The 24145-nt window shown below is 38.2% G+C and overlaps 2 protein-coding genes across 2 annotated transcripts; one reads left to right on the top strand and one right to left on the bottom strand.

The window, feature by feature from the left end:
* Window positions 1-14276: 14276 nt before the first annotated feature.
* On the bottom strand, window positions 14277-15195 carry LOC133815987 (protein EPIDERMAL PATTERNING FACTOR 2-like). Its single transcript, XM_062248729.1, has 2 exons — window positions 14989-15195; window positions 14277-14884 (listed from the first exon to the last, which is right to left on the bottom strand). Exons 1-2 carry the CDS (start codon window positions 15071-15073, stop codon window positions 14586-14588), a joined length of 384 nt encoding a protein of 127 aa, XP_062104713.1. The 5' UTR covers window positions 15074-15195; the 3' UTR covers window positions 14277-14585.
* Window positions 15196-19404: 4209 nt separating this feature from the next.
* LOC133815988 (NDR1/HIN1-like protein 6) lies at window positions 19405-20468 on the top strand. The gene has a single exon (XM_062248730.1). It carries the CDS (start codon window positions 19694-19696, stop codon window positions 20393-20395), a length of 702 nt encoding a protein of 233 aa, XP_062104714.1. The 5' UTR covers window positions 19405-19693; the 3' UTR covers window positions 20396-20468.
* Window positions 20469-24145: the final 3677 nt, after the last annotated feature.

Genomic DNA, 24145 nt, shown 5'->3' on the forward strand with positions numbered 1-24145 from the left:
AAAAGGATAGCTAGGACCCAAGGGGTCAAAATATCCTTATAAAAGTAATCAAGAGGCACCAAAAGAGGTCCCATCGAACCTTTTCACATGGGCTCCGAAGGACCTCCAGCCTAATAAATAAAAGAGGGGAACCCGCCAAACCCCATCATACAGGCTCAAAAGGGCCTCAAATGCAGTGGAATAAGAGATAAATAACCACACATGTATATATACATTAAAAAAGGGAGTCTTGAGGACATGACAAGATTTACAAAAGAAAAATAGTAATAACAATAATATTACAACGACTCAAACGAGCATACATCTACAATGGGCTGGCTAGCAGAGGTAATGAAATAGCAACCTCAGGGCCTCCTGCCCCGGGTGCTCCACCCAGGCGCCCGGGCCACGACATACTCTCCAAAGGAGGAAAAGTCGAAGTTGGGTTCCTACCTCCATACGCCATAGAGGGCGCGCTCTATGGACCTATGCTCAGTAGTCGCCCTCTCCGCTTCTAAAGAGGCAACCCTCTCCTGCGACGCAGCAACCTCAGCTCTAGCAGCTTCAAGATCGGTCTCTAGGGAAGAGACCCTCGCCTGCGCAGCAGCCGTGGTAACCTGGGCACCCTGGAGCTTGCTCTCTAGCTTGGTAACCATGTCCTGCAGCTTCGAGGCCTTGGCAACCCTTTTCTTCCTCTTTTTTAATGAGTTGGCGATTTTGGTCCGAGCCCTTGTCAACTTATCCTTGGTTTCATTAAGCTCTCTCTCGAGCTCCTGAGCCCATGCGGCAAGACGATCCTTCTCGGTTCACGACACAGAGAGATTGTTAGTCGAGTCGGCAAACCGCTGAGCCACAACATGGGCCTGCACAATAAAGTTAATAACAGAAATAATAAGTAACAAAAAAATGTGTGTATGCACATCTATATATAATAGGGCCGACATAAGATGCATGAACTCACCCAAGCAGTGGTGCGCCTTAGAGTTTCCCCAAGGTCTGACAGAGAGAAACTCCCAAGACTGTTCCAGTCGGGTTCAGGGAGGTCCGAGGTGAGTTGGATGAACCGCCGCCTGTAAGTGGTTGCCACACGATTCACCCAGGGCACCCCATCCAGGCCAAGGTCACTTGGCTGGGTAAGAACCGACGACCCGCTCGCTGAAATGAGAAGGGGCACAGAAAAAGTGGAAAAGTGAGGCCCCGGTAAATCAGAGGGGGGTGCTGGGAGATTGGCAAAATAAGCCCCCGATGGTCCAGGGTCGAGAGGAGCCTGAGTGAAATCATCATAGCCCTCAGGGTCGGGGCAAACAAAGCACCTCGGTACGGCATGTTGGTCTTGAAATTGGGAGGCTATGTCCTGGTCATAAGAGACATAAGGGAGGCATCCCCCAGGGGACGAGTGTAATGCCCCAAATTCTCCAATGTGTTTAACGGTGTGAATAGTAGGCCGGGAGGGCGATACTTGCTTAATTATGTTATTAATTGATAAAATGCATGTATATGTTGATTATATTATAATATGATGTGAAATGCATGCATGTGAGTCCATATTTCTAACTACAGGGGTGTGATGGTAATTTGGCCCGTTGAGGGTAAATTGTTTATTTGGATGCATGTTGGTGATATATTTTGAGACCACATTATGATGTGGGTTTGTTCGAGCTATTCGGCATGAGACGATCATGGTATGTTAATTATCGGTTTGGTCATAACAGGCTTAAGCTCGGGGCTCGGGGTGAGTCTCGAGGTGTTTTAATGATTAGAATGTTACCGAGCGTTAAAGGGTAACGGGATGTGAATTATTAGTGTTTGAGAATATTGAGATTGGCGGGAATTGGGAAGCGTTAATTATGATTAACGGGATAAGTAGAAAGTACCAAATTTACCCTTGAAATGGTTTTAGAAGCCTTAAATGACCTAGGGGCATTTAGGTCATTTGGCTTGGATATATGTGAAGTTTTAGATGGCTGTAGAAACAGAACAAAAACAGAGCAAGAACTTCCTTTCCCGTACATCCATTTCTCTATTTTGTTCTTTGGAGTTTTTGAGCTCAAAGTGTGGAATCAAGCTAGGAAATCAAGGGGCTAAGGTTGTAGACTTGGTTCAGCCATTGAAGAGGGTTTGATTTCAAATTTGAGGTGAGTTTCAGCCATAACTTTCTGGTTTATCTCTGTTTTAGTTTTGAGTTTTCAGCTTGTAATTATTTGGTGGATAGTTGGAATTAAAGGGAGTTAGGTTGATGTTTTACTTTGGTTTTGATGGGGGTGAGTTATAGGTGAAGTTTAGAGGTTAAATTGGGTGTTAGGTTGGTGTTTTGGGTTGGTTTGAAGGGATGGTTCCAAGGGAAAACGCAGGGGAAGTCGAGCTGGTGCGTGCTGATTTCTGGGCTGTTTTGCATAATGAGCCGCGGCATGGCATAGGTGAGTCGCGGCCCATGGTGCTTGTCAGGATGGTGGCAGCCTCTGTTTGGGGGGGCGCTGCGGCGCAGCTGGGGAGGGCCGCGGCCCAACAGGGCAATTTTGGCCAGAATGGAGTTTTTAGCTTGGGGATTCAAGCCTAAGGCCTCGGGGTTGAACCTACTACCTGGTTGAGTAGTGTTTGATGTCTCTGAGGTTAGGTTTTGGTTTGGGAACCTTTTATTATTCATTTTATTGATGGAATCCCATATTTGGTTATGACCAGGTAACCGCTAAAAGACCAAAAGGTTGATCGTTCTCAGGGGTCGTTCTTTTATTCATTCTAGCTCGAACCAGAGGTAGGAAAACTGCACCCCACATGTGACATGCATGGTTATTCATGAGGCATGTGGTTGAATGAATATGGACATGAATTGATTGTGGTATACTTAGCATATGTTGCTCACTTGTGCATGGTACTGACTTATTAGTCAGATTTGGCAAAGGTGCTAGTATCAACTGTGAAGCTGTGACTTATTAGTCAGGTTCGGCAGTGGTACTGGGCACTGGTCACGTTGCACTGACTTATTAGTCAGAATGGCCTTAGCGTGTTAACGCAAGCCAACAAAGATTAGATCTAATCGACTATCAGCATTCATGCCAGACCGACCCCGAGGGTCGATGAATGAAATAAGCGCTTGGAGGCTAGTGGCTTACCTAGCAGCCACTCTCCCACTTGAAACAGTGACATGTTTGTCAGTCACTTAGTATGGTTCACCAGAACCTGTTGAAGGCTAGTGGCTTACCTAGCAGCCACTCTTCCATTTGAATTAGTGACTTGCTTGTCAGTCACTCAGTATGGTTTATCAGGACCTCATGTGATGTTCACTCATTTGTTCGAAAGCTTTATACTCAGTGTGATTATAATGATAATTATTTGATAATGCTTATGTATAGTGTTATGTTTTCTTGCTGGGCTTTGGCTCATGGGTGCTATGTGGTGCAGGTAAAGGAAAAGAAAAGCTCACCTAGCCTTGAGTGGAGAGCTTAGGTGGTGATGTGTGCATATGCGGCCACTTGACCACCACGGCCAAGGAGTTCTCAGAGGAACTAGGGGGTTTACCCTATTTTTGCCGCTTAGGTCGGCGGGATTGTAAATTTAAGACAGTAATTACTATTTTGTACTGAAAGCAACTTGTAAATGTTTTGATTAGCTCTGCAGAGCAATTTGTAATGAAAATATCCATTTCCCTTTTTATTGGTTTTATACCTTAACCTGTTAATTACACTTAGAGCACGTTTTTGACCAAAGGACTCAGGTAGCGAGTCAAATTTCCGGTCCACCGTTCACCGTAACTATTCTGGGGTAACCAGGGCGTTACAACGAGGATCGCCGGTGAGGTCCCCCGCGTTCAAGGGGGCTTCCCCCAGCTCATCCTTAGCTTCACCTTCGTCTGGGCAAGGCTCAGCCGATGCAGCCGTAGTCTTCTTTGACCCAGAAATCGACCACAGTAACTTGGGGTCCGAAACTGGGGACAACTGGTGGAGGTTGAGATTTTCCACGGTGAATAAGAATGTCGCCTTCTTCAGGGCGAGGTCAGCATTAATGAGGTCATTCACGACGTTTACCTCCAAACCAACGACCGCGGGAACAGCAAATTGCTCTGCATGATCCACGCCATTGTCAATGCAAACATAAGTATAAAACTGTAAGTTCCAACAAAGAGAAAATGAGGCCCAGGGTACTTACTGGGGGTGGCGCGGAAGTGCTCGCGGATAGAGAGAGGGCCCTCTACGAAGAAAAATTCTCGTTTCCAAGACCCCGTATTGGACACTGAGCCCTCTATCAATGAGAGCTCGTTATTGTCCTTTTGCAAATAGTAGAAGCCCTTGGACTTGGGAGAGGGCATGAGGTTATTTAGGAAGTGCACCTCTTGCGTCCTAGGAGCACGTTTGGCAAGTACCGCGAACGCCACAAAAAGGCAGCTCAAGGTCAACCAACTGTTGGGTGACAGCTGAAGGGGGGCCAAGTCGAAATAGTTAAGGACTGCTGCGAAAAACGGGTGCAAGGGGATGGTACCACCCGCCTTCAGAATGTGTTCACTAAGGGCCACGAGGCCAGTTCTGGGGCGGTTCACGATAGTGCTTCACAATGTCTCTCAATTTATTCTCTGACACGTGCGACACCAGTTCGGATGCCAGTAAAGGAGCGTCATCCGACTCCTAGGTAGATACCTGTCGTCGTGCCCTCGGCATATCTACAAAATCAAAAGAAAAAGGTGAGGAAGAGACATAATACTTGACCCTCCATTTTCTCCTCCTAGCAAGAGTCTTCCACCGGGGCACCAGCCGCGGAAGCACTAAGCTAGGAAAGATCGAAATTAAGGGCTGAGGGGAAGCAGGAGCGGCCCCATGACAGTCATAAGGCAAGGATGGGCTGGAGGGCTCAGACGGAAGGTGCCCCTCCATAAACTCCAACTCCCTCTGCAACTCTAAAAGGGTCACCCTAAGGCCCGCTACATGGTCACTAAGGTCAGGGGGGAAGGGTGTTCCGTCTCCTCTTAACACCGAGTCAATTTCACTCTCCACCACCCAAATTTTACGCCTAAGTTCAGCCATGTGCTCAAGGTGACGGATACGGGCCTGCCTTAAGGAGTCTTAGTCTTGGTAAGGGTTTTCCTCAGTGGACTCTGAGTCTGAGGACAGGTCAACAAACTCAACTCCCGGAGGTATGTCGAACGGACCGTCACTGGCCATGAGACCTCATCCCGAAAGCAAAAAGGGGTTCACGCATAAATGAGGGGATGGCTACAAAACACAAAGGAATGGGCTTAAAACCTCTAGATGCAAATGCCCTAAATGACCCACTACAGGGTATAAAAAAGAGGGGCATGCAACTGGGCAAACTCACTTCAAGCTCAGGCCATGGAACCCCATCCCGGGTAATGTTAATTTGGACCCAATGAAAACAAGGGAAAAAGAGAATATACCTCAAGATGTAGAAATTAGAGGCTGTCGAGGCCAAAAAAGAGGTCGAGGGCCAAAAGCACCAGATGGTCGAAAATAAGCGTCTCCAAAAATAGACAAAAAGGATGTGTTAGCCTCCAAATAGACATACCAAAAATTAGCTCATATGTAAAAAAAAAAATGAAATGAAATGAAAAAATAAAATGAAGGAAACTATGGGAAAAATGAGGATGTGGGGGATTGAACCCCTCACCTCTTGAAAGAGGAAGGATTCTCAAAACCACTAAGCCAAGGAAGTAAGGTGAAAATGATAAGCCTTGCATGAAGGCCTATTTATAAGAATAAAGGAGAATAGTCTACAAGAGCACCTAAAGGTCCTCTCCTAGACTGGGGGGCAAGTGTGGATGCTCAATATTCCATGCCTGTAAAAGATCCAAGGTGCATGCTAAGGTCCCATAAAGGCCTAAATACATGTCTGAGCCGCAGGACGCTCGGGCCACCGTCCTCTTGCAATGGCCTCTCATCACCTCATGACGCATGTGCGTCTCGCGAGGCCCCCGCCTCGCATCACCTCTTGGTGCACCCAGCGAGGCGGCTTGTGCCACCTTTCGTGAGGCCCCTACCTCGCACCACCTCTCGGCGCATGTTCGTCTCGCAAGGCCCCAGCCTCGCACCACCTCTTGGCGCACCCAGCGAGGCGGCTAGCGCATCATAGCCACATGCACCCCAGCGAGGCCCTGTCTCGCGCAGGAAAACCAGGCGCAGGAACGTCACGTGAGGCCGACACCACGCCCTCGCCTTGCTCGTGCACCTGCCGTGCCAAGGGCTCGCGAGGCCAGCGCCTTGCCCACGCATCAGTCGCGCTAGGGGCTCGCGAGAGACTCCCCCACCTCAGCATGTCATGTCCGTGCCTCTAAGAATTGCCTACATAGTGGGCCTCGTTGGAGGGGCTTAGTCACTCCCCTTGATAGGAGCTGGTGACGAGACACCACTCTTGCTGTGGGTCTAACAGGAGGTAAGGTCAAGAACCTATTTCACACACCCTTAGGAATGAAGTGGGGAAGCCTCATAGAAATTCATGCAAAGTTGAAAGGAATCAGAGCACGGACATGGTATTCGTACCAGACAGATAGTGGTTGTACAAGTGAGGTACCTGTTGTGGTCCTCACCAGCCCATCTCTGACACCCGTACAAAGCAAGTAGTGGAGGCATAACTGAGTACAAAAGCTGAGGTGCTCCCAAAAACTCTGACCATGTACCAGAGCTGACACCACTACATTTGATACCACTCTCCTGATAGCGTACTTGTGTACAAATTGGTCCCATGGACCACAATGTATCAGGGGCCATTAGAGCCCCCTATAAAGGAAACCCCTCTTCAACATGGAAAGGGGTTGGAAAATTTACTATAGCAAGTGCACCATAGTGAATACAAACGGATTTCACCATTGTTCTTCTGCAATTGTTCTTGGATTTTATACTTAGATTTCTAAAGCTTTTCTTTTAATAATCCTTACTTTGCACTTTTTCTAACTTAACTTAGTTGACGAGTTCTCACCATCAACACCTTCAATTCCCAAGCCTTAACTTCTAAAATTCTCTAGTTTCTTCCAAAAATAAAACCAAGATAGAGAGAAAGAAAGAGAAATGTAAGGGGAGAGAAAGTTGATTGTGTTGTTCTGTTTTTGGGGTTTCTTGCTGCTGAAGGAGCTAGTATCTAAGTCACTATTTTTGGCACAAATGACCCAAATGCCTCTTTTCCATAAGCTTACTCATCACATGCCCTCAAGGGTACTTTGGTATTTTGTCACATAACCCGTTAATCATAATTAACGCCCTATAATTCCTGTTACTTCCAATATCCTCAAATAATTCCCCATTATTCGATCAATCCCGGTATTTGACCCCGTTATGACTAAACTGCTAAATTACTCCCTAGGATCGTCTCAAGCCGAATAATGCATATATATCCACATAATAATGTGGTCTCAATCCATATACACACAAATATACAAATATGCCCTCAACGAGCCAAAATTACTAAAATGCCATTCTAATAAGAAACAGGTCCACATGCATGCAAATACAACCATATAATAATATAACTCACATAATCATGCATATTATCACATAATAATGCATTAAAATCACTTATTGCCCTATTGGCCCCCTAATCAAGGCACTAAGCCTTATTAGGGAATTTTGGACGTTACAGTATGCAAAGTTCCAGAAGTGTGAGTTCTGGTTATCTCAGGTTACGTTCCTCAGTCACATGGTCAGTAGAGATATAATTAAGGTGGACATGACCAAGATTGAGGTAGTCAGGGATTGGCCAAGGCCAAGGAATGCTTTAGAGATTATAAGTTTCCTTGGATTGATAGGGTACTACTGACATTTTGTTGAAGGGTTCTCGAGCATTGCGACAGCACTGACAGAGCTGACACGCAAGAACCTGAAGTTTGTGTTGTCAGATAGGTGTAAGGACATATTCCAGGAGTTAAAGCGACGATTGATCACTGCTCCAGTTCTGATTCTTCCTTTAGATTAGGAGAACTTTATGGTCTACAGTGATGCATCGAAGCAAGAGTTAGGTTGTGTCCTTATGCAGGATGAAAAGGTGATTGCTTATGCATCACAATAGTTAAAGGATTATGAACAGCGGTACCCTACCCTACACATGATCTTGAGTTAACAGCGGTGGTCTTTTCCTTGAAGGTATGGCGACACTACCTTTATGGGGAGAAGTGTGAGATATACACTGACCACAAGAGATGAAGTATTTCTTTACCCAGAGAGATCTGAATATGAGACAAAGGCGTTGGCTGGAGTTGGTGAAAGATTATGATTGTGAGATTCTTTACCACCCAACGAAAGTAACATGGTGGTAGATGCCTTGAGTCGGAGAGGTCCGGGAGAGCTATTTTGCTAGAAACATATATCAAGGGAGTTGGCAGAAGAGATGAATAGAGAAGGTATAGAGTTGGTAGTGGGCCAGTTAGCTAACATTTCCTTGTAGTCTACTCTCTTGGAGAGGATTAGAGAAGGGCAGATGAATGATCCTCAATTGATGAGGCACAGAGAGGACGTCCTAGCTGGAGTGGCTAGAGATTACACTGTCTCAGAGATGGGTTAACTGAGATATCTGGAGCGGATTTGTGTTCCGATGAACTCTGCTATCAGAAGGGAGATTCTGGATGAATCTCATACCACACCGTACTCTCTCCATCCAGGCACCACGAAGATGTATCATGATTTGAGATCGCTATATTGGTGGCCTGGGATGAAGAAAGATATAACTGAATATGTGGCTAAGTGCCTAACGTGTCAGCAGGTGAAAGTTAAACACCAGAGACCAGTAGGGCTGCTACAACCTTTGGGTATCCCTGAGTGGAAATGGGAGGACATTACTATGGGCTTCTTAGTGGGATTACCTGGGACCGTGGGTCAGCATGATTCAGTATGGGTGATTGTGGATCGGTATACCAAATCAACTCATTTCTTGCTAGTGGGGAAAAAATTTACAGTGGATCAATATGCGGATCTTCATGAGGCTCCTAGGTCCATTGTGTTAGATCGAGATCCCATCTTTACTTCCAAGTTTTGGGGAAGTTTGTAGAAGGCTATGGGTACACAAGCGAAGTTCAGTACCGCCTATCATCCTCAAGCAGATGGACAATCTGAGAGGATGATACAAATATTAGAGGACATGCTGTGAGCATGTGTGATGGACTTTGAAGGGTCCTGGATTAAGTATTTGCCATTGATTGAATTTTCCTACAACAACTACCGGTCGACTATTGGAGTGGATCCTTATGAGATGTTTTATGGTAGGAAATGCAGATAACCCATCCATTGGGATGAAATGGGTGAAAGGAAATATTTGGGTCTTGAATTAGTTCAGAGGACCAATGAGGCTATTGAGAAGATTAGTGTTCGGATGCTAGCTTCTCAGAGTAGACATAAAAGCTATGTTAATCCCAAGCATAGAGACATATAGTTCCAGTCCGGGGACTATGTTTTCCTCCGTGTTTCACCATTGAGAGGGGTGAAGCGGTTTGGGAAGAAGGGCAAGCTGAGCTCTAGGTTCGTGGGACCTTTTGAGATCCTGGAAAGGATTGGTCAGGTAGCCTGATAAGTATTGAATTTGTCTATTTTTAATTCATTATTCTTCTATGATTATGCACTTGATTATTTGTTTATATATGTTTAATTGGTTTATTTTGTGTTTTTAGGACTTCCAAGACATTTGGGTGTAAAATTATGAATTTGGGATGTTTTACAAGCAATGATTAAGCTCGGAATTACAAGTCTGAAACTTGACACTTGATTTTGATAATTTTCCAATGCTCGTTTATAAATCTTTCAAGAAATACAAGTTTTAGATCTTTTTCTTAGATTTCCATAACTTTTTTAATCGTCAAATTATGAGCTATATCGAGGAAGTTATGGTTAAAATACCGTCAGTGGTTGCAACTGAAGATTCATGAAAAATGAAGAAAAATGTACGCGTGCTGAAAATGGTCACCAGCCATGGCCTGGGGGATATAACGTAGTGGCCACGGCCAGCAATGTCCCAGGCTGCGGCCGGAGCCCAATTTTCTGGAAAATACATGTTCTAGTGGCCGCAACCACCAAGAAACACTAGCTGCGGCTGGTGATCAATTTTTTCTTTAATTTTTAAATTTTAAATTTTAAATGTATTTTTGAAAGGGATATTAAAGGGGTTAGGGTTAACTTTTATAATAACTTTGGATTGCATATTTTAGAGGCCATAGTAGCAGAAAAGGAGAAAAGACATCAACATCTACATTCTTCAATCTAGTGTTTTCTTTCTTCTCAATACTCCTTTATTGTCATTGAATATTTATGTTTGTGAATATGAATGTGATTGTTGAGTAGTTTTGTTTGTAGTTGAGAGTTATTTCAAAACCCTAGACATAAGATCTTGAATGCATCAATAAATTTTATTCCTTTTATTCCCTTAAATCAAATTGCTTTCATTTTTCTAATTTATTGCTATGAATATTGTGAGATCTTGTTAGGTGGCCAACTATTTAGGGTTTTGCATTATTCTACTATCATCTTAGGATTGTTATCCACCTAATAGTTTAGGATTCTAAGTGGAGTGATAAATTACAATTAGAATATTGTGACGAGTATCTTGGTTGTGATGAAAAATAGAACCTATGCTAAATGAATTGCATGCTTAATGATTTTTTTGCCTAGATTAACCTGCTTCCATAGAGTGTAATACTTTTACTAGGTTAAATAGATCACATGCTTAATAGGTTTATTGCTGGGTAAAAAAGATTAATTAAGAACGCTTAGCTGTAATTAATTATAACATGGAAACTGGGATAATTATCTGCTTAAGTGTTATCTGTGGGGTTAATAGTTTAATTGGGAATAGGGAATATTATCTGTGATTGTGGATAGATTGATTGTCGAAGGTGGAAAGTAACTCTTGATTATTTCTTTAATATCCTTTTATCCTCAGTTCTTTAATATTTGATCATTATTTCATTTTATGTTTTCAATTTTAAAAATTAAAACCCCTATCTAATTTATGTTTAGTTTTTATTTTGAATAATAATTTGATCATAGTCCTCGTGGGTTCGACTCTTATCTACCGCTATACTGAAGTAGCTGATATAAGTGATTGATAAAATAAACATTAAAATTTTATACGACACCCATCATAGCCTATATGTTGACTTTACCCCCATCGATGTTAGGGGTTCATAACGTATTCTATATTTCGATGCTTTGAAAATATGTGTCAGTTGTAACTCATGTGTTGAGTTACGAGGATCTAGAGCTACATGCAAAATTTTCCTATGAGGAGCGACCAATTCAACTCTTGGATAGAAATGACAAAGTATTGAGGAATAAAACCATACCTTTGGTTAAGATATTATGGAGGAACAACAAGGTCAAGGAAGCGACCTAAGAATTAGAGTCAGACATGCGAGATCAGTTTCCTGAGCTGTTCAAGTAAATTTCGAGGGCAAAATTTCTATAAGGAAGGGATAGTTGTAACGTCCCAACATTTTTCTAATAAGACTTAGTGCCTTGATTAGGGGACAGAAGGGCATTATTGGAATATTGTGTAATTATATGTGAACTAATCGAATATTTACGTGATTATGTGAATTGCATGAGATATATTATTATATGACTTATTATGTATGTTTAAGTATATTAAATGTGCGAAACAGACCCACTTTTATTTAAAGGGGCATATTTGCAATTTTGACCAGTTGAGGGTATAATTGTGATTATATGATTGAGACCATATTATTATGTGGATATATTTAAGATATTAGTCAGGAGTCGTCCTTTTGAGCAAAATGGCGGTTTAGTCACAACGGGGGACTTATACCTGGCTCGGGGTGAGCTAAGGGGTATTTCGCTAATTCGGAGAGTTACCGGGACTCGCTTGAGTATGAGTCATATTTTTTGGGAAAAATATTGATATTCCGAGTTTACTAAATAGTGAAGCAAATCCTGGGAGAAGATTTCGAACTTGCAATAATCATCCAGAACTCTCCCAGGATTTGCTTCAGTCCAAGAGGTTCTGACTATACTTTCCAAGCCACAATCACACGGTTGTCGCGGTCGCAATCGACTCCCACCCCTACATCTTCGGGCCATTGCTTTTGATCCACTAGAAAAATATAAACTTTCACCCTCCATTTTCCTCCACTGCTACTCGTCTTCCTCAGTTGTTCATGGAGTTTTTTAGTTTTGATTTTATTTTGTTTTTAATTTTCAGAGTTTGATTTTATTTGGTTTTTAAATAAACATTTTTTTTTATTTTAAATTTTGGTTTTTAAAAAAACTAAATGGTGAATTAATCTCCACTGTACACGTAGACAAAATAAGACGGAATTGGGTTGGGTACTGACGGATAGACAATGTATACTATTCCCACAAAAAAAATTAAGTACTAAATCACTAGTTTCATAAAAACATTGGATACTTTTGTCGCTATTTCCCCAAATAAAAAATAAAATGTATTGAGTGTCAAGAAACAAATACAAGCCACATATCCTACATCTAACGTTAGTACATATGCGAATAATACAACACTATAAGTATCCTAAATTACATTTTCTGATAGCAATGACTTTATTTTAAGGGGGTGTTTGATATAGGATAAAGTGAAGGTAAGAGTGAAAATCTAAAACATTTCTCATATTTGGTTCAAATTTTTAGGGGGTAAAATTAATAATTTTCGTAAGTCCAATATGTATTTTAAAAGTAAAATGAATCATTTTATACATTTGAGTTTAATATTACCTCAATCCTAAGCCCTTTTACACTTTCCAAAGTTACTCAACTATTTAAAACAAACATCCCTTAATGTCGATAGTAATGCTAATACAATATTATAAAGTGGGATTCAATCAAACATGCATTTTTTTAGGGTGTTGGGTATCTGATGTCTTATTATAATAATCTTTATATCTTTATCTCTTTTTTTAAAGTAAATTTTTAAATTTAATTCACATTCTTTTTAACCTCTTATTTTAGTACAAATAATAAAAATAACATGTATGTCTTATGTATACATTATTGCCTTAAAAAAAATAAATAAAGGCAGTGTACAATTTTTAGTGATTTTAATCCCATAGGAAATAACGTTAAAAAGTCCCCCTCCCCAAGTAAAATAAATAATAAAATAAAGTTACACAATAAAAAATTAATGAAATTCTCTTTTTATTCAAAATATAGTAAATACTCATTTGATACATTCTTCTGTTTTATAGAAATACAAATTTAATACTATCTGTTTCTAATAATTATCAATCGATACCATTTGTTTGTAAAAATTATATAGTTTGATACCCTCCGTGTGTTTAAATTTTTAATATTCCCATATTACCTATTATTTTAGTGATTTATTTCATTTTCAATTGTTTTATTTTTTTTTTATGATTTAAATATATTTTCAGAATTCATAAAATGAAATAAATGTTTGATTAAAATTTTAAAATAATTTTAATAAATAAATTAAAAATAAACAAAAATTAGAATTAAAATATTAAAAAACTAATTAAAATCTTATTAATTAACTTTATATAAACTTAAATTTTAATTTAATTAATGAACAAAAATTCATATTTCACCCAATCTCACATTCACCATCTCAATTCCCACCCTCCCAATCTCACTCATATTTTTTTGTTTCAAAGTCAGATTGATTTATTAATTAAACTAAAATTTAGGTTTATTTAAAATTAATTAATAAGATTTTAATTAGTTTTTTTTTTATTTTTAATTAAATATTATTTTTATGAATTCTAAAAATATATTTAAATTATTTAAAAATAATTAAAAATTAAATAAATTATTAAATGAGGAATATTCTGTAAATTTTAAAATTTTAAAGTAACAAGAGTACTAATTCATGTAGCTTTTACAAATAAAGAATATCAATTAATAATTATCATAAATAAAAAGTACCGAATAAAGAATAGACGAAGAGTATTTACCTTCAAAATAAATAAAGTTAAGAATGAAATGATCTTTCATAAAAAAAAAAATTATCAATCCTTCGAAAATAAAACACAAGAAAAACTGGGACTCATAAATTCATAGTACATTTTTGTCGATTACACAGCCGTTGACGACGAACATTGGCCGTGTAATTGTTTCTTTCTCCTTTATGGGCCCCACTGTATATGTCATTTGTTTTTCACTATTTTTTTTCTTTCATGAAAAAAAAAAGCTAAATACAATATGTCGGTCAATTAAAATACAATATGTCGGGCCCCACTGTATAGAATAAAATTAAAATACATTAAAAAAAATTTAAACATTTTCTTGTGTTAAATTATTATAATCGATTGATGATAAAAAAGAAGACATTATTAAGTCAGAATTAGAATTTCCTGATAAATCTCAAACTAAAGCTCAGACAAACTAATAAACTGTAAACAATGAAACCCTCCATAAACTGTGATAATAACTCTACAGTACGTAGTCAACTAAGTATAACCTCTGTGATTACAAATTGATGCCATAACTTGCTTCTAAAGAAACATATACAGAGGGAACAAAAAAAAAGTCATTATCATGATGGAGATCGAGGTAGTAACTACTACTACTGCTGCTAGCTAGTACTACTTTACACATTGGATGTTAGGGGAGGATTGAAATTAAGGCTTGAAATAAAGCTGATATTTAATAAGAACATTATATATATATATATATATATATATATATATATATATGAGTTGTTTAAGGAACTGGGTATGACTTGTTTCTACACATGCATTTATAGGCCATAGGACAAGTCTCGGCCTCAGCGAGAGAAGCACAAACGAAGCTGACCATCACTAATCTACATGGGGAGCATGAACCACACGCATGAGAACAATCTGGCAATCTCGAACCTGCTACTTTGACTTCTGCTGTCTCTGGTATTGTTCTCTTCATTGTTACTTCTACCGAGTAGTACTTGTTTGGTTGTTGTTCTTCTTGTGATGGTACTACTTGTACCGAACGACGTCGTTTATTATTATGCTCATCTCCTCGACCTATATATAATCAGAGATACAACGTCAAAATCAATTAATATGTACTAATATATATATATATATATATATCATTAGAGTGAGAGGGCACAAATATATAGACAAACCTGCTATGTTCCTAGTGGACATGGTGGCCGGAACTAAGAGCACAAATATGACAAATACAGCCACACAAATAATGGAACCCTTCATGGCTTAATAATCTTTCTCTATTGTACGGCAAGAATAACGTTTGTGATAAAGTTGGAGAAGTAGGAGTATGTTTATATATATAAAGGGCGAAGAGAGCCACGTATACACTCAAATATACATGGAGTACAACATGCAATCAATATATATATATATATATTGAAGTAAGGTATATTAACATAATCACAGGCAAGAGTATGTGATGATGGAGTAGTGTGTGATGAGAGAAGAAGAGATCACATGAAAGAGAGGGTTTGTTAAGTCACAGATATAGTCACAGGACTAACAGAGCTTGCATTTGAGGTTTCAAGGAAGAAAGGTGAGTTGGTAGAATGGAGTTTGAATCTACAATATTAAAAAGAGCTTTCTTTTACGTGAAGCTCTGACCCAAGCTTTAAGCTTTGGCTCTGCTTTGAAAGACTTGATAATAAATGCCAACTGGGTTTGTATAAATGTAATTTTGGTGGTATTTCTTCGTTTGGAGAATTAATTGAATGAGATAATAAATTTGTTACTGATGCCTGAGGTCTCATTTATGTGACTGCCATTAATATTTTGCCTGGTTTCATTAATTTTATTGAGTAAAAAGCTGGGTTAAACTGTACTGATACAGTTCCTCTCAGAGCAAAAATTGGAAAATGGAGTCCTAGAGTGCTGGTACAATTTTGTATCATACAAACAAATACCAAAAAAAAAAAAGTATCATGAATTCTGGTAGTTTAATATTTCCAAAATCCATATTCATTAGCTGATTAAACCTACAATACTTGATATATACACATATATACATGCATATATAGATTAATTGCTGGAACTAAGTTTGTAGGCTGACAATTAGGTGAACCAGACATTATCTTTGTCTTTCAATAGTTGCATGGACCATATATGTGAACACTTACATATATTTAGTATATATTTGTGACCACAAAAGTGATTTCGAACTTTAAAATTTAATATTATAAATGGTGGTAATTACTAACAAGTCACAGTTCTATTCTATCTATGCAACAACAATAAAAAAATATAAGGATTATTATAATATTTTAACAGGAAAATACAAGTTCGGCCTATATGTTTTTTATGAATACGCATTAATTCATGTATTTTAATATGCAGATTGCGAAATGAACGAAAATAGTACAATATATGTTTCATTTTAGTTAAAATATTTTTAAATATAATATTTTATTCAGCTTCTCGAACTTCTCTACTTATCTGAATTCATCACATCACCAATAATCTTAAAATTAATCTTATACTTGTAATGGAGTATCTTTAAATCTTAGAAATTATGCATCAATAGAGCAATAATTTGAAATTTCATCAGTGGAATAATCATCTAATATAGAAATATTAAAATGTTTAAAATAACTTGGGGAGACCTAATTTGGTAAATAGAAATGAGTGTTTTTATAAAAAAAAAAAAAAAAATTTGATAAATAAAATGAGGTAGACTTAATAATAACGTGTAGTTATAAATTTTGGGTGTAGATATAATGTCCCTTTGTAAAATGAGGAGTTATCGTTAGAAATTTTTAAATAAAATATCTAATAGATATTTAACTAAAAAAAATGCATATTATTGTATCATTTTCTTCTTTCTTAATAATATCAAAAAGGTGGTAAAGTAAGATTAAGCAGATGCTAAACTTACGGTTGTTGAACGCATAGCCACCTAACAAATAAAGCATTATAATCAGATAAGTTTTAATTTTTGCTAATTGTCCATATAATAATTACAAGAAGATACGAATATCATTTTTTTTATTTTAAAAGAATGTTTTGTTAAAACAACTGCCTAGTAGATATCGCAATGTCCTCTTAGTTTTAGATATTTGTTTAATGCTTATACATATCTTGCGTATCCACCTAAGTTGACGTGTATAAGTTTGGTCGTATTAGGACTCTCATGTAGTATAGTGTTGGATACAAGTTGTTGTTGGTATTATTATTTTATATCCAAATTCTTTTGTGTCATTCTGGAGCTTGAGTCCGCAATCATATAATTTTTTTTTCCATTATTTCTTACTCTAGCTTTTAATTTTTTTAATTTTTTTAATTATGCCATATTAATTTAAGACTGCTTAACCCAGCATTATTCCCTCTCGAGAAAAACGATTACATAATTAGTTTTTCTCTTGGCCTTCAACACTCAAGCTCAAGCAATTTAAATAATTAAAACAAAAAACCTTCATAAAATTGGACAATTTGCCTCCAATAGACTTCAGACTATGTGTATTTTTTAAAACAACATTTCAATGAATTCTAACTTAAAATTATAAGCTAATATTTGACATCGTAAGAAGTCCAATACTACATAATGTGACACTTTATAACTGACTATCACTTCAACCATAAGGTCAACTAGGCTTTAGCTTAAGTTCCCAAATTTTTTCTTACCAGAAAAAATACAAAAAAAGAAAAAACTATTTATTGAAAAAGGAGCCTCAAAAAATATCTTTTAATATGAAATGAGGGCAAAAAATAATTTTTTTTTGTTTCATACAAATAAGGTTCTAAAAAATTTCTTAAAAAATAAACCCTAAAATTTTTTTATGCTTAAAGCCTTTAAAGATGTTGAGCCAACTATGTTGATTAATAATACCTTATAATACCTATTAAAATATATAAAACTAATTTTTAATTCAACCAATAACAATCTAAAATTCATCATATATATCAGAGGTCATCAACCTATATTAGATAATCTTTTAGCTAAATACAATAAATAAAGGAAGATCTTGATCGTCTATTATATATATATATTTATTTATTTATAAAAGCATCTTTTCTTTTAAGGGTAAATGCCAACGAGTGATAATGTGCCACGTGTATTACATACCCAAACTAAGTGTGCCTTAGCCACACTCAATGAGCCCCTTGGTTGTTGGAAATTCTGTTTCAAACTCATGGCGCCCGCCAAAAAGGAAGACAACGACCAAACGGTCAACCGCTATTTAAAATTATCAATTCCAAAAGAAATAAATATTTATATTTAAATAAACGGGCACCCCAAAAAAAAAAATCCATGTATATAAGAGCAGTAGCCCCAGAGTGGTTTCCATAAGATCAAGGCAAATCTTATTTTGGTGAAAGCCATGAAGACCCTGGCCCGGAGCACAACAGCCACTCTCAGTCGAAGATTCGACGGGTACGAGCCGTTGGATCATCATGATCAACGTAGCACGATGATGATGGTGATGATGAGGGACGAGAGAAGCCATGTTAAGAAGAGGATAGGCTTGTCTAACTCTAGGCGAAGTGACAAGAAATTAGAGGGAAATCGAGTGAGTAATTATAATAACAGTCGAAGCTACCGGAACAAGCGAGCGAAGCAGAGACAAATATTTCTTAAAAGCTACACGTTGGCGCCGGTGGAGGCTCGGAAAGTGGAGGACTTAGCTACTAAGGTTAAGAAAGCTCTGGTTTCGGCTCTGTCGTTGATTCGCTTAGGTTCTTCTCCTTTTGGATCTTGTAATTGTCGTTTGGCCATCTGTACTGCAACCAATTCCTCACCCAAACCCATCCTATAGAACTCGTTATTGTCTTTGTTCTTCTTCTTAAGGCAGTGAAGTTTTTATATTGCGTTGTATTTTTTTGGATATAGTAGCGAATTGGGTTTTCGCTTCTATTGGTCAATAAATCTCAATATCTATAAATATTATTTATGTAGTTAGTCTTTCATTCTTGTACCTAAATTGCATATTTAATATCCTACGAAGCAAAAGGGTCAAAGATCATTCCTTGTTTATAAGTAGAATAAAACTAACACAACTTTATATTTGGCAACTAAGTTTTAAGTTTGAAATAGTGATCACATGTTTTTAATGTAAGTATAGCTCTTCACACTCTCTGGCTATCGAATTCCACTTAAAACATAATCAAGTCACCGAATTGACAAAGTAAATAAAAGGATAAATGGAGATATAATTAGTTTATATATGTAACACATGACACGAATTTGTTAACGAAAGAGTTGAACTTAGCTTGGAATTATTTACAATTGCTTGATTAATTGAGTACAACATATCAGACGTTTACCAATAAAATCAGCTGCATTAGAGCTATATAAATACTTATGTAGGTATCATTTTTTATAACCGAACCTTGCTTTTTAGATTTATTTGATATTTTTAGTAAGATTTTGATAACTTTGACTGACTTGAGCATCAAAATATATTCTTCCACAAAAGTTTATTCTGGTCTTACACAACAATAAACTAATTTATAAATATATACATCTACTAAATATGGAATTAGATTTTTGGATCTAACCTTGTGACCTTGAAATAGGGCAAGAAAATAATTTATACCAATTTGAAACCCATAAGACTCGGCGTTGACAATTTAAGGACAAAATCCTCTGTTTCTCTACATCCATACAAATGTAACAGCGCCCTTAATACCTGGAAAAAAAATCTAATAAAATACTGTAATACTTAACCATCTCATTAAACCTCTTTTTTTCCATTTTCTCTGCTGACTAATTCTCTTAAATTCTAAAATCTAGCTAGGCATAGAAAAACAAATCCCAAAACAGAGTCCTCTGTTTCATTTTTTTTCTTACTATGCCCGCCGAAAGGCTCGTTCATCCAAATCGCCACATCGTTATCTCCTTCATCCATGGATTCCGGTTACCCCAAAAACTACGCCATGTTCTCTGAGAACGAAGGAGGCCTTAAGCCACCGCCTTACCGCCGCAACATCCCTCGGTACCACTCACACAACAGCAAAAAATCCAGCTCCAGCTGCTGTTTCCGGTGCATAGGCTGCTTCTATTGCTGCCTTTTCCTCCTGGTTTTTCTCTCTGCTGTCCTCACTTTCTACCTCTACACAATTTACAGGCCCCAGGTCCCAAACTACGGCGTCAACAACTTCTCCGTCAACACCTTCAACGTCATGAAGGACTTCAGCCTCGTCGCCGAGTTCGTCGTCGTCGTAAAAGCCGACAACCCGAACGAGCATATCGGGTTCATCTACGGCAAGGATAGCTACGTCATTGTCACGTATACGAATTCGGAACTCTGCTCCGGGAAGCTGCCGGCGTTTCACCAGCCGGTGAAGAACACGACTCTGATGAGTGTGGAATTGAAAGGGAAGAGTGAGTTCGGGTCGGGGCTCCAGGAGGCGCTCATGGATAACCGTCACACCGGGAAGATTCCTCTGCTTGTAATGGTCAAGGTTCCAGTGAGTATCGTCTTGGGGAGTCTTCCGTTGAGGCAGGTTGTGGTGTTTGTTAACTGTTCGTTGGTCGTTGATAACTTGCAACCGGACAAGAAAGCCAGGATTTTGTCCAGTAAATACAGTTACAATGTCGAGTTTTGAATATTCGTGATCAAGATTTTGATTAGGAGAAGGAAGAATTTTGAATTAGTGTTTCTCATAATGCATGCATGCAAGTCTGTTCTTCGTTTCACATTTTTCTAAAAAGAAATAAAAAAAAAGTATTATAGGTTTAGCATTCTGGGTTACTTATACACATATATCCGTACATACGAATTTTTTAGATGAAAAGTTGTTTTTCTAATTCTAAACAATTTATTTCTTCTACATTTTTCAAGTATCTATGGGCGCTCAAGTTATTAGTTTATCATAATTCTTGCTGTTTCCGTATCTGCTCTACCTATAATAAAGCAAGTTATCTAAATCACTCTACAATATAAGGACCAATAGTTAATTATAATACTCTTTAACATTTAACAACTAAAAATTAATCATTTAACAATTCAAAAAAAAATTCATTTAACAATTAACAATTCATAGTCTTTAAATTTTAAGCACTGTAACTAAGGAAAAAATTATTCAGTACTTAATAATTCAAAATCCTTAGCCTGCTAACAATAAATATTGAATGTCAATTTAGTGTCTTACATTAAAAAATTATTCATTACTTAATAATTCAAAATATTTGATAAGCTACTATGATAAATGACTACCCGCTATTACAAAATGAGACTTTTTCGTCACTTTTTAAAATGAGTATATTAAAACATAAGTTTCGGAGGTGGATTTCACATCCCTTTTCTAAAAAGAAAAAAAAAAGACCCTTTCTCATAACTTTCGTCTTAGAAGTGGCAAAAAAAGGTGGAGTCTTTCTCGTTTCTTCTATGAAGGGCTTTCTCATCACTTCCCTCGCAAAAGTGCCGAGAAAAACCCCCCATATCTTGTCATTTTTCTAACATATCAGAGGAGAAAGGCCTCCTGTCTAGAACAATGAAATGGTAAAAAATCCTACGCCCCACTACACAAACCCTCTCTCTCACTGTATTTTTCTTCCAAAAACTCCATAGTTGCCACTCCAAGTCTTTTAAGAGTATTTTTGAGCTTTTTCTCCATCCTTTTTGTCGTTGCTTGGTTTGAAATTCTTGAATCCTTCCTAAAAACACAAATAGAAATTCTAGATCTCTTAAAAAGTTCCATTTAGAGATTTTTTCAGATTTTTGATCGTGGGTATCTTCAATTTTTCGGAGGTGGATTTAACGTGTTTGGGTCGATTTTGAACACATTTTAGTTTTCTTGATATTATTCTTAAACTCTAAAAAAGTACGTACTTAGCTGTTTGTATACTCAAATATATTTGGGGCCTTTTTTTGGATGTTTAAGGTCAACTTTGAACACTTTTTAGTGTTTTTGAGTTTCTTCAAGGTATGTAGGCAATAATCTTTCCCATTACTATTTTTTTTTATGGTTTTTTATGTTTGAAATTTATTTTATATTTATTTATATATATAATGTATTCATATTTTTGTGTTTTATAATATGTTTTAGAAATCTTTAGTGAAAAAAAGTATTGTATTGGATCTTCATGATACACTTTGGACGGGATTACCCTCTATATGAAAAGTGGTGAGTCTCGTCACATTTGTGAAAAATGATAATTTCTCGTTGTTTTTCTCACAAAAGTGACAAAAAATGGGGTATTTCTCATCACTTCTGTGTAGGGAAAGCCATTCTCGTGCTTTCCTCACAGAAATGACTAAAAGGTCTCATTTTCTCATCTTTTTTCTTATGGACGTGAAGAGAAAGGTCTTTCCTTTGCATGTGAAGGACATTTTTCATCACTTCAGTGAGGGAAGCAACCACGGTGTCTTTCTCGTCGCTTTTTTCACATAAATTACTAGAAAATCCTCCATTTTTTGTCACTTTTTATAAAGTCGTTCTCATCACCGATAGACGTCACTTATTAAAATCATGAAAAGGTAGAATCAAGTGTTAAAAAAAGCCTCTTTTTGTAGTAGTGACCTCAAAGAGTGAGCAAAAATCGACAACAAAGACCAATAGGGCTAGCATACAAACTAAAGTCAAAGAGGGTAAATAAAACCAAACTATATAAGATTGTTTACCGAGTTTTTCGGAAACGAATAACTAACGGAATAATAAAAAGATAAGAACTGTAGAAATATTGAAATGTAACTAAACAAACAGTGTTTTTACGTGGTTCAGGCGTTAACAAGCCCTAGTCCACGAGTCGATGTTATTATACTTGGAAAAGGTTACAGTAAGATGGCTGGTGCACAAGAACTTCACACACTCACAATGTTTCTCTCGGGTTCTCTTGAAGAAGATGAAGCTAGAGAGATTTTGGTAGAGTTTTTGCTATGTGATCTATCGGTCCTCCTCTTCTTGTAAAATGAAGGGGCCTTTATAGCTAGGGTTTCGGATTAGGGTTTTTCTCCACGTACATGAGTCTTAATTACACCAGCCATAAATAGGGGATACAATTACTGTAGTCGCATGGCTACAAGACTCTATGTGGGTATATTTACGTGAAAGTATGGGGAACACACAAAGTTAGCCGTCTTTTCCAAGTTGTCAGCGGAACAGTAGGCGAAAAGGTACCCTTAGGCGTGCTGGGATGTGTGCGGCTTTGTCCTGACGGGCGTGTCAGGCGGGATCCTGTGTCAGACGGATATCATTCCAAATATGCCTTCTCCCGGACTCGACAGTTCGGTTTTGTTCTGTGCGAGGCACGGAACTGTTTCCGCGGAGACCACTCGAAGGGCCTCTCCTGGAAGGGGCCTCCCCGAGGGGTATCCTTCGGGAGTCCGGGAGAGTCAACGAGTTTCCGTGTTGTGCTTGCTTGGAAGAGTAATCCGGATATCAAACAGGAGAGGCGAAGCCTTTCTGTCCATCCGCGAGCTCTGGTCACCTACCGTGAAAGACATCGATAATTCTGCTTCCCCGAGGTCATCAATCTAAACGCTATCCGGAAATCTGGATAACATTTACCCCCCAAGGTCGCGGAGCTTTGAGAGATCCGGGAGCTTGTACAATCAGTTTCTTAGACTAGGCGAGGGGGCACCTTCTGTGTTCCCGGAAGGGTTCCTTTTTCCCGCCTGAGTATTAGTATGAAAGAGAAAAGGAATTTCTTCTGTTTGAGATCAAGTACTCAAGTGCGGCAAGGATCACGTGTCATTCTGGGAATGGTTCTGCGACCAAGACGTGTGCGTGAGGCGACTGGTTGAGGATGCGTGCGTCAGTCATCTGACCAATGATTTGACGGTTTTTAATGGTACTCAGGGCCCGAGGTGGTGTAATGATGGGAAATAAATACTTTATTCCCATCCGAGGAGTCATAAATAGGATCGTCGCTTCCTCTCCAGCCGTTGGATCTGATGCACACGGAATGGGAAGATCGGGACCGTCCACTTGAGGAATTCGAAACGGCCTCTTCCCTGCTATAAAAACGAGGGAAAGGACCTTTCTTCCTCTTTACGCTTTCAGATTCTCCATCTTTAGGATTTTCAGATTTCCAAACCTTCGAACTCTCAGGCTTCCCAGCTTACGTTCCCCCGAACTTGCCATTTCTTTTGGTAAGTATCTGGAAACTTTTCTTTTTGATTTGGCAGTGGGTTTATTCCCCGAAGTTCCTGGTTTGAATCGCCGTTCGTCTTTGCAGCTTTTACTTCTCGCGATCGTGCTGTGCAGTGATCCAGTTACTCCTTCAACCTCCAACTACCCGAATATCAGTAAGTATTTCTACTTTGCTCTTTCCTCCCGAACCTTAGGTTGTTGGTAGTTGTTAGAGTAGAGGTTTCTGCCATTATTGCTTATGTGCATGTGTGAATAGGGCTT

Source organism: Humulus lupulus, chromosome 2 (genome assembly GCF_963169125.1).
Source record: "Humulus lupulus chromosome 2, drHumLupu1.1, whole genome shotgun sequence".
Classification (NCBI taxonomy): domain Eukaryota; kingdom Viridiplantae; phylum Streptophyta; class Magnoliopsida; order Rosales; family Cannabaceae; genus Humulus; species Humulus lupulus.

Bases quoted from the DNA above. Each gene is read 5' to 3' on its own strand.
- LOC133815987 (XM_062248729.1), bottom strand. From the start codon at position 15,073: ATGAAGGGTTCCATTATTTGTGTGGCTGTATTTGTCATATTTGTGCTC. The intron at 14,885-14,988 runs GTTTGTCTATAT...GATTATATATAG, and splicing joins GTCCACTAGGAACATAGCAG to GTCGAGGAGATGAGCATAAT.
- LOC133815988 (XM_062248730.1), top strand. From the start codon at position 19,694: ATGGATTCCGGTTACCCCAAAAACTACGCCATGTTCTCTGAGAACGAA.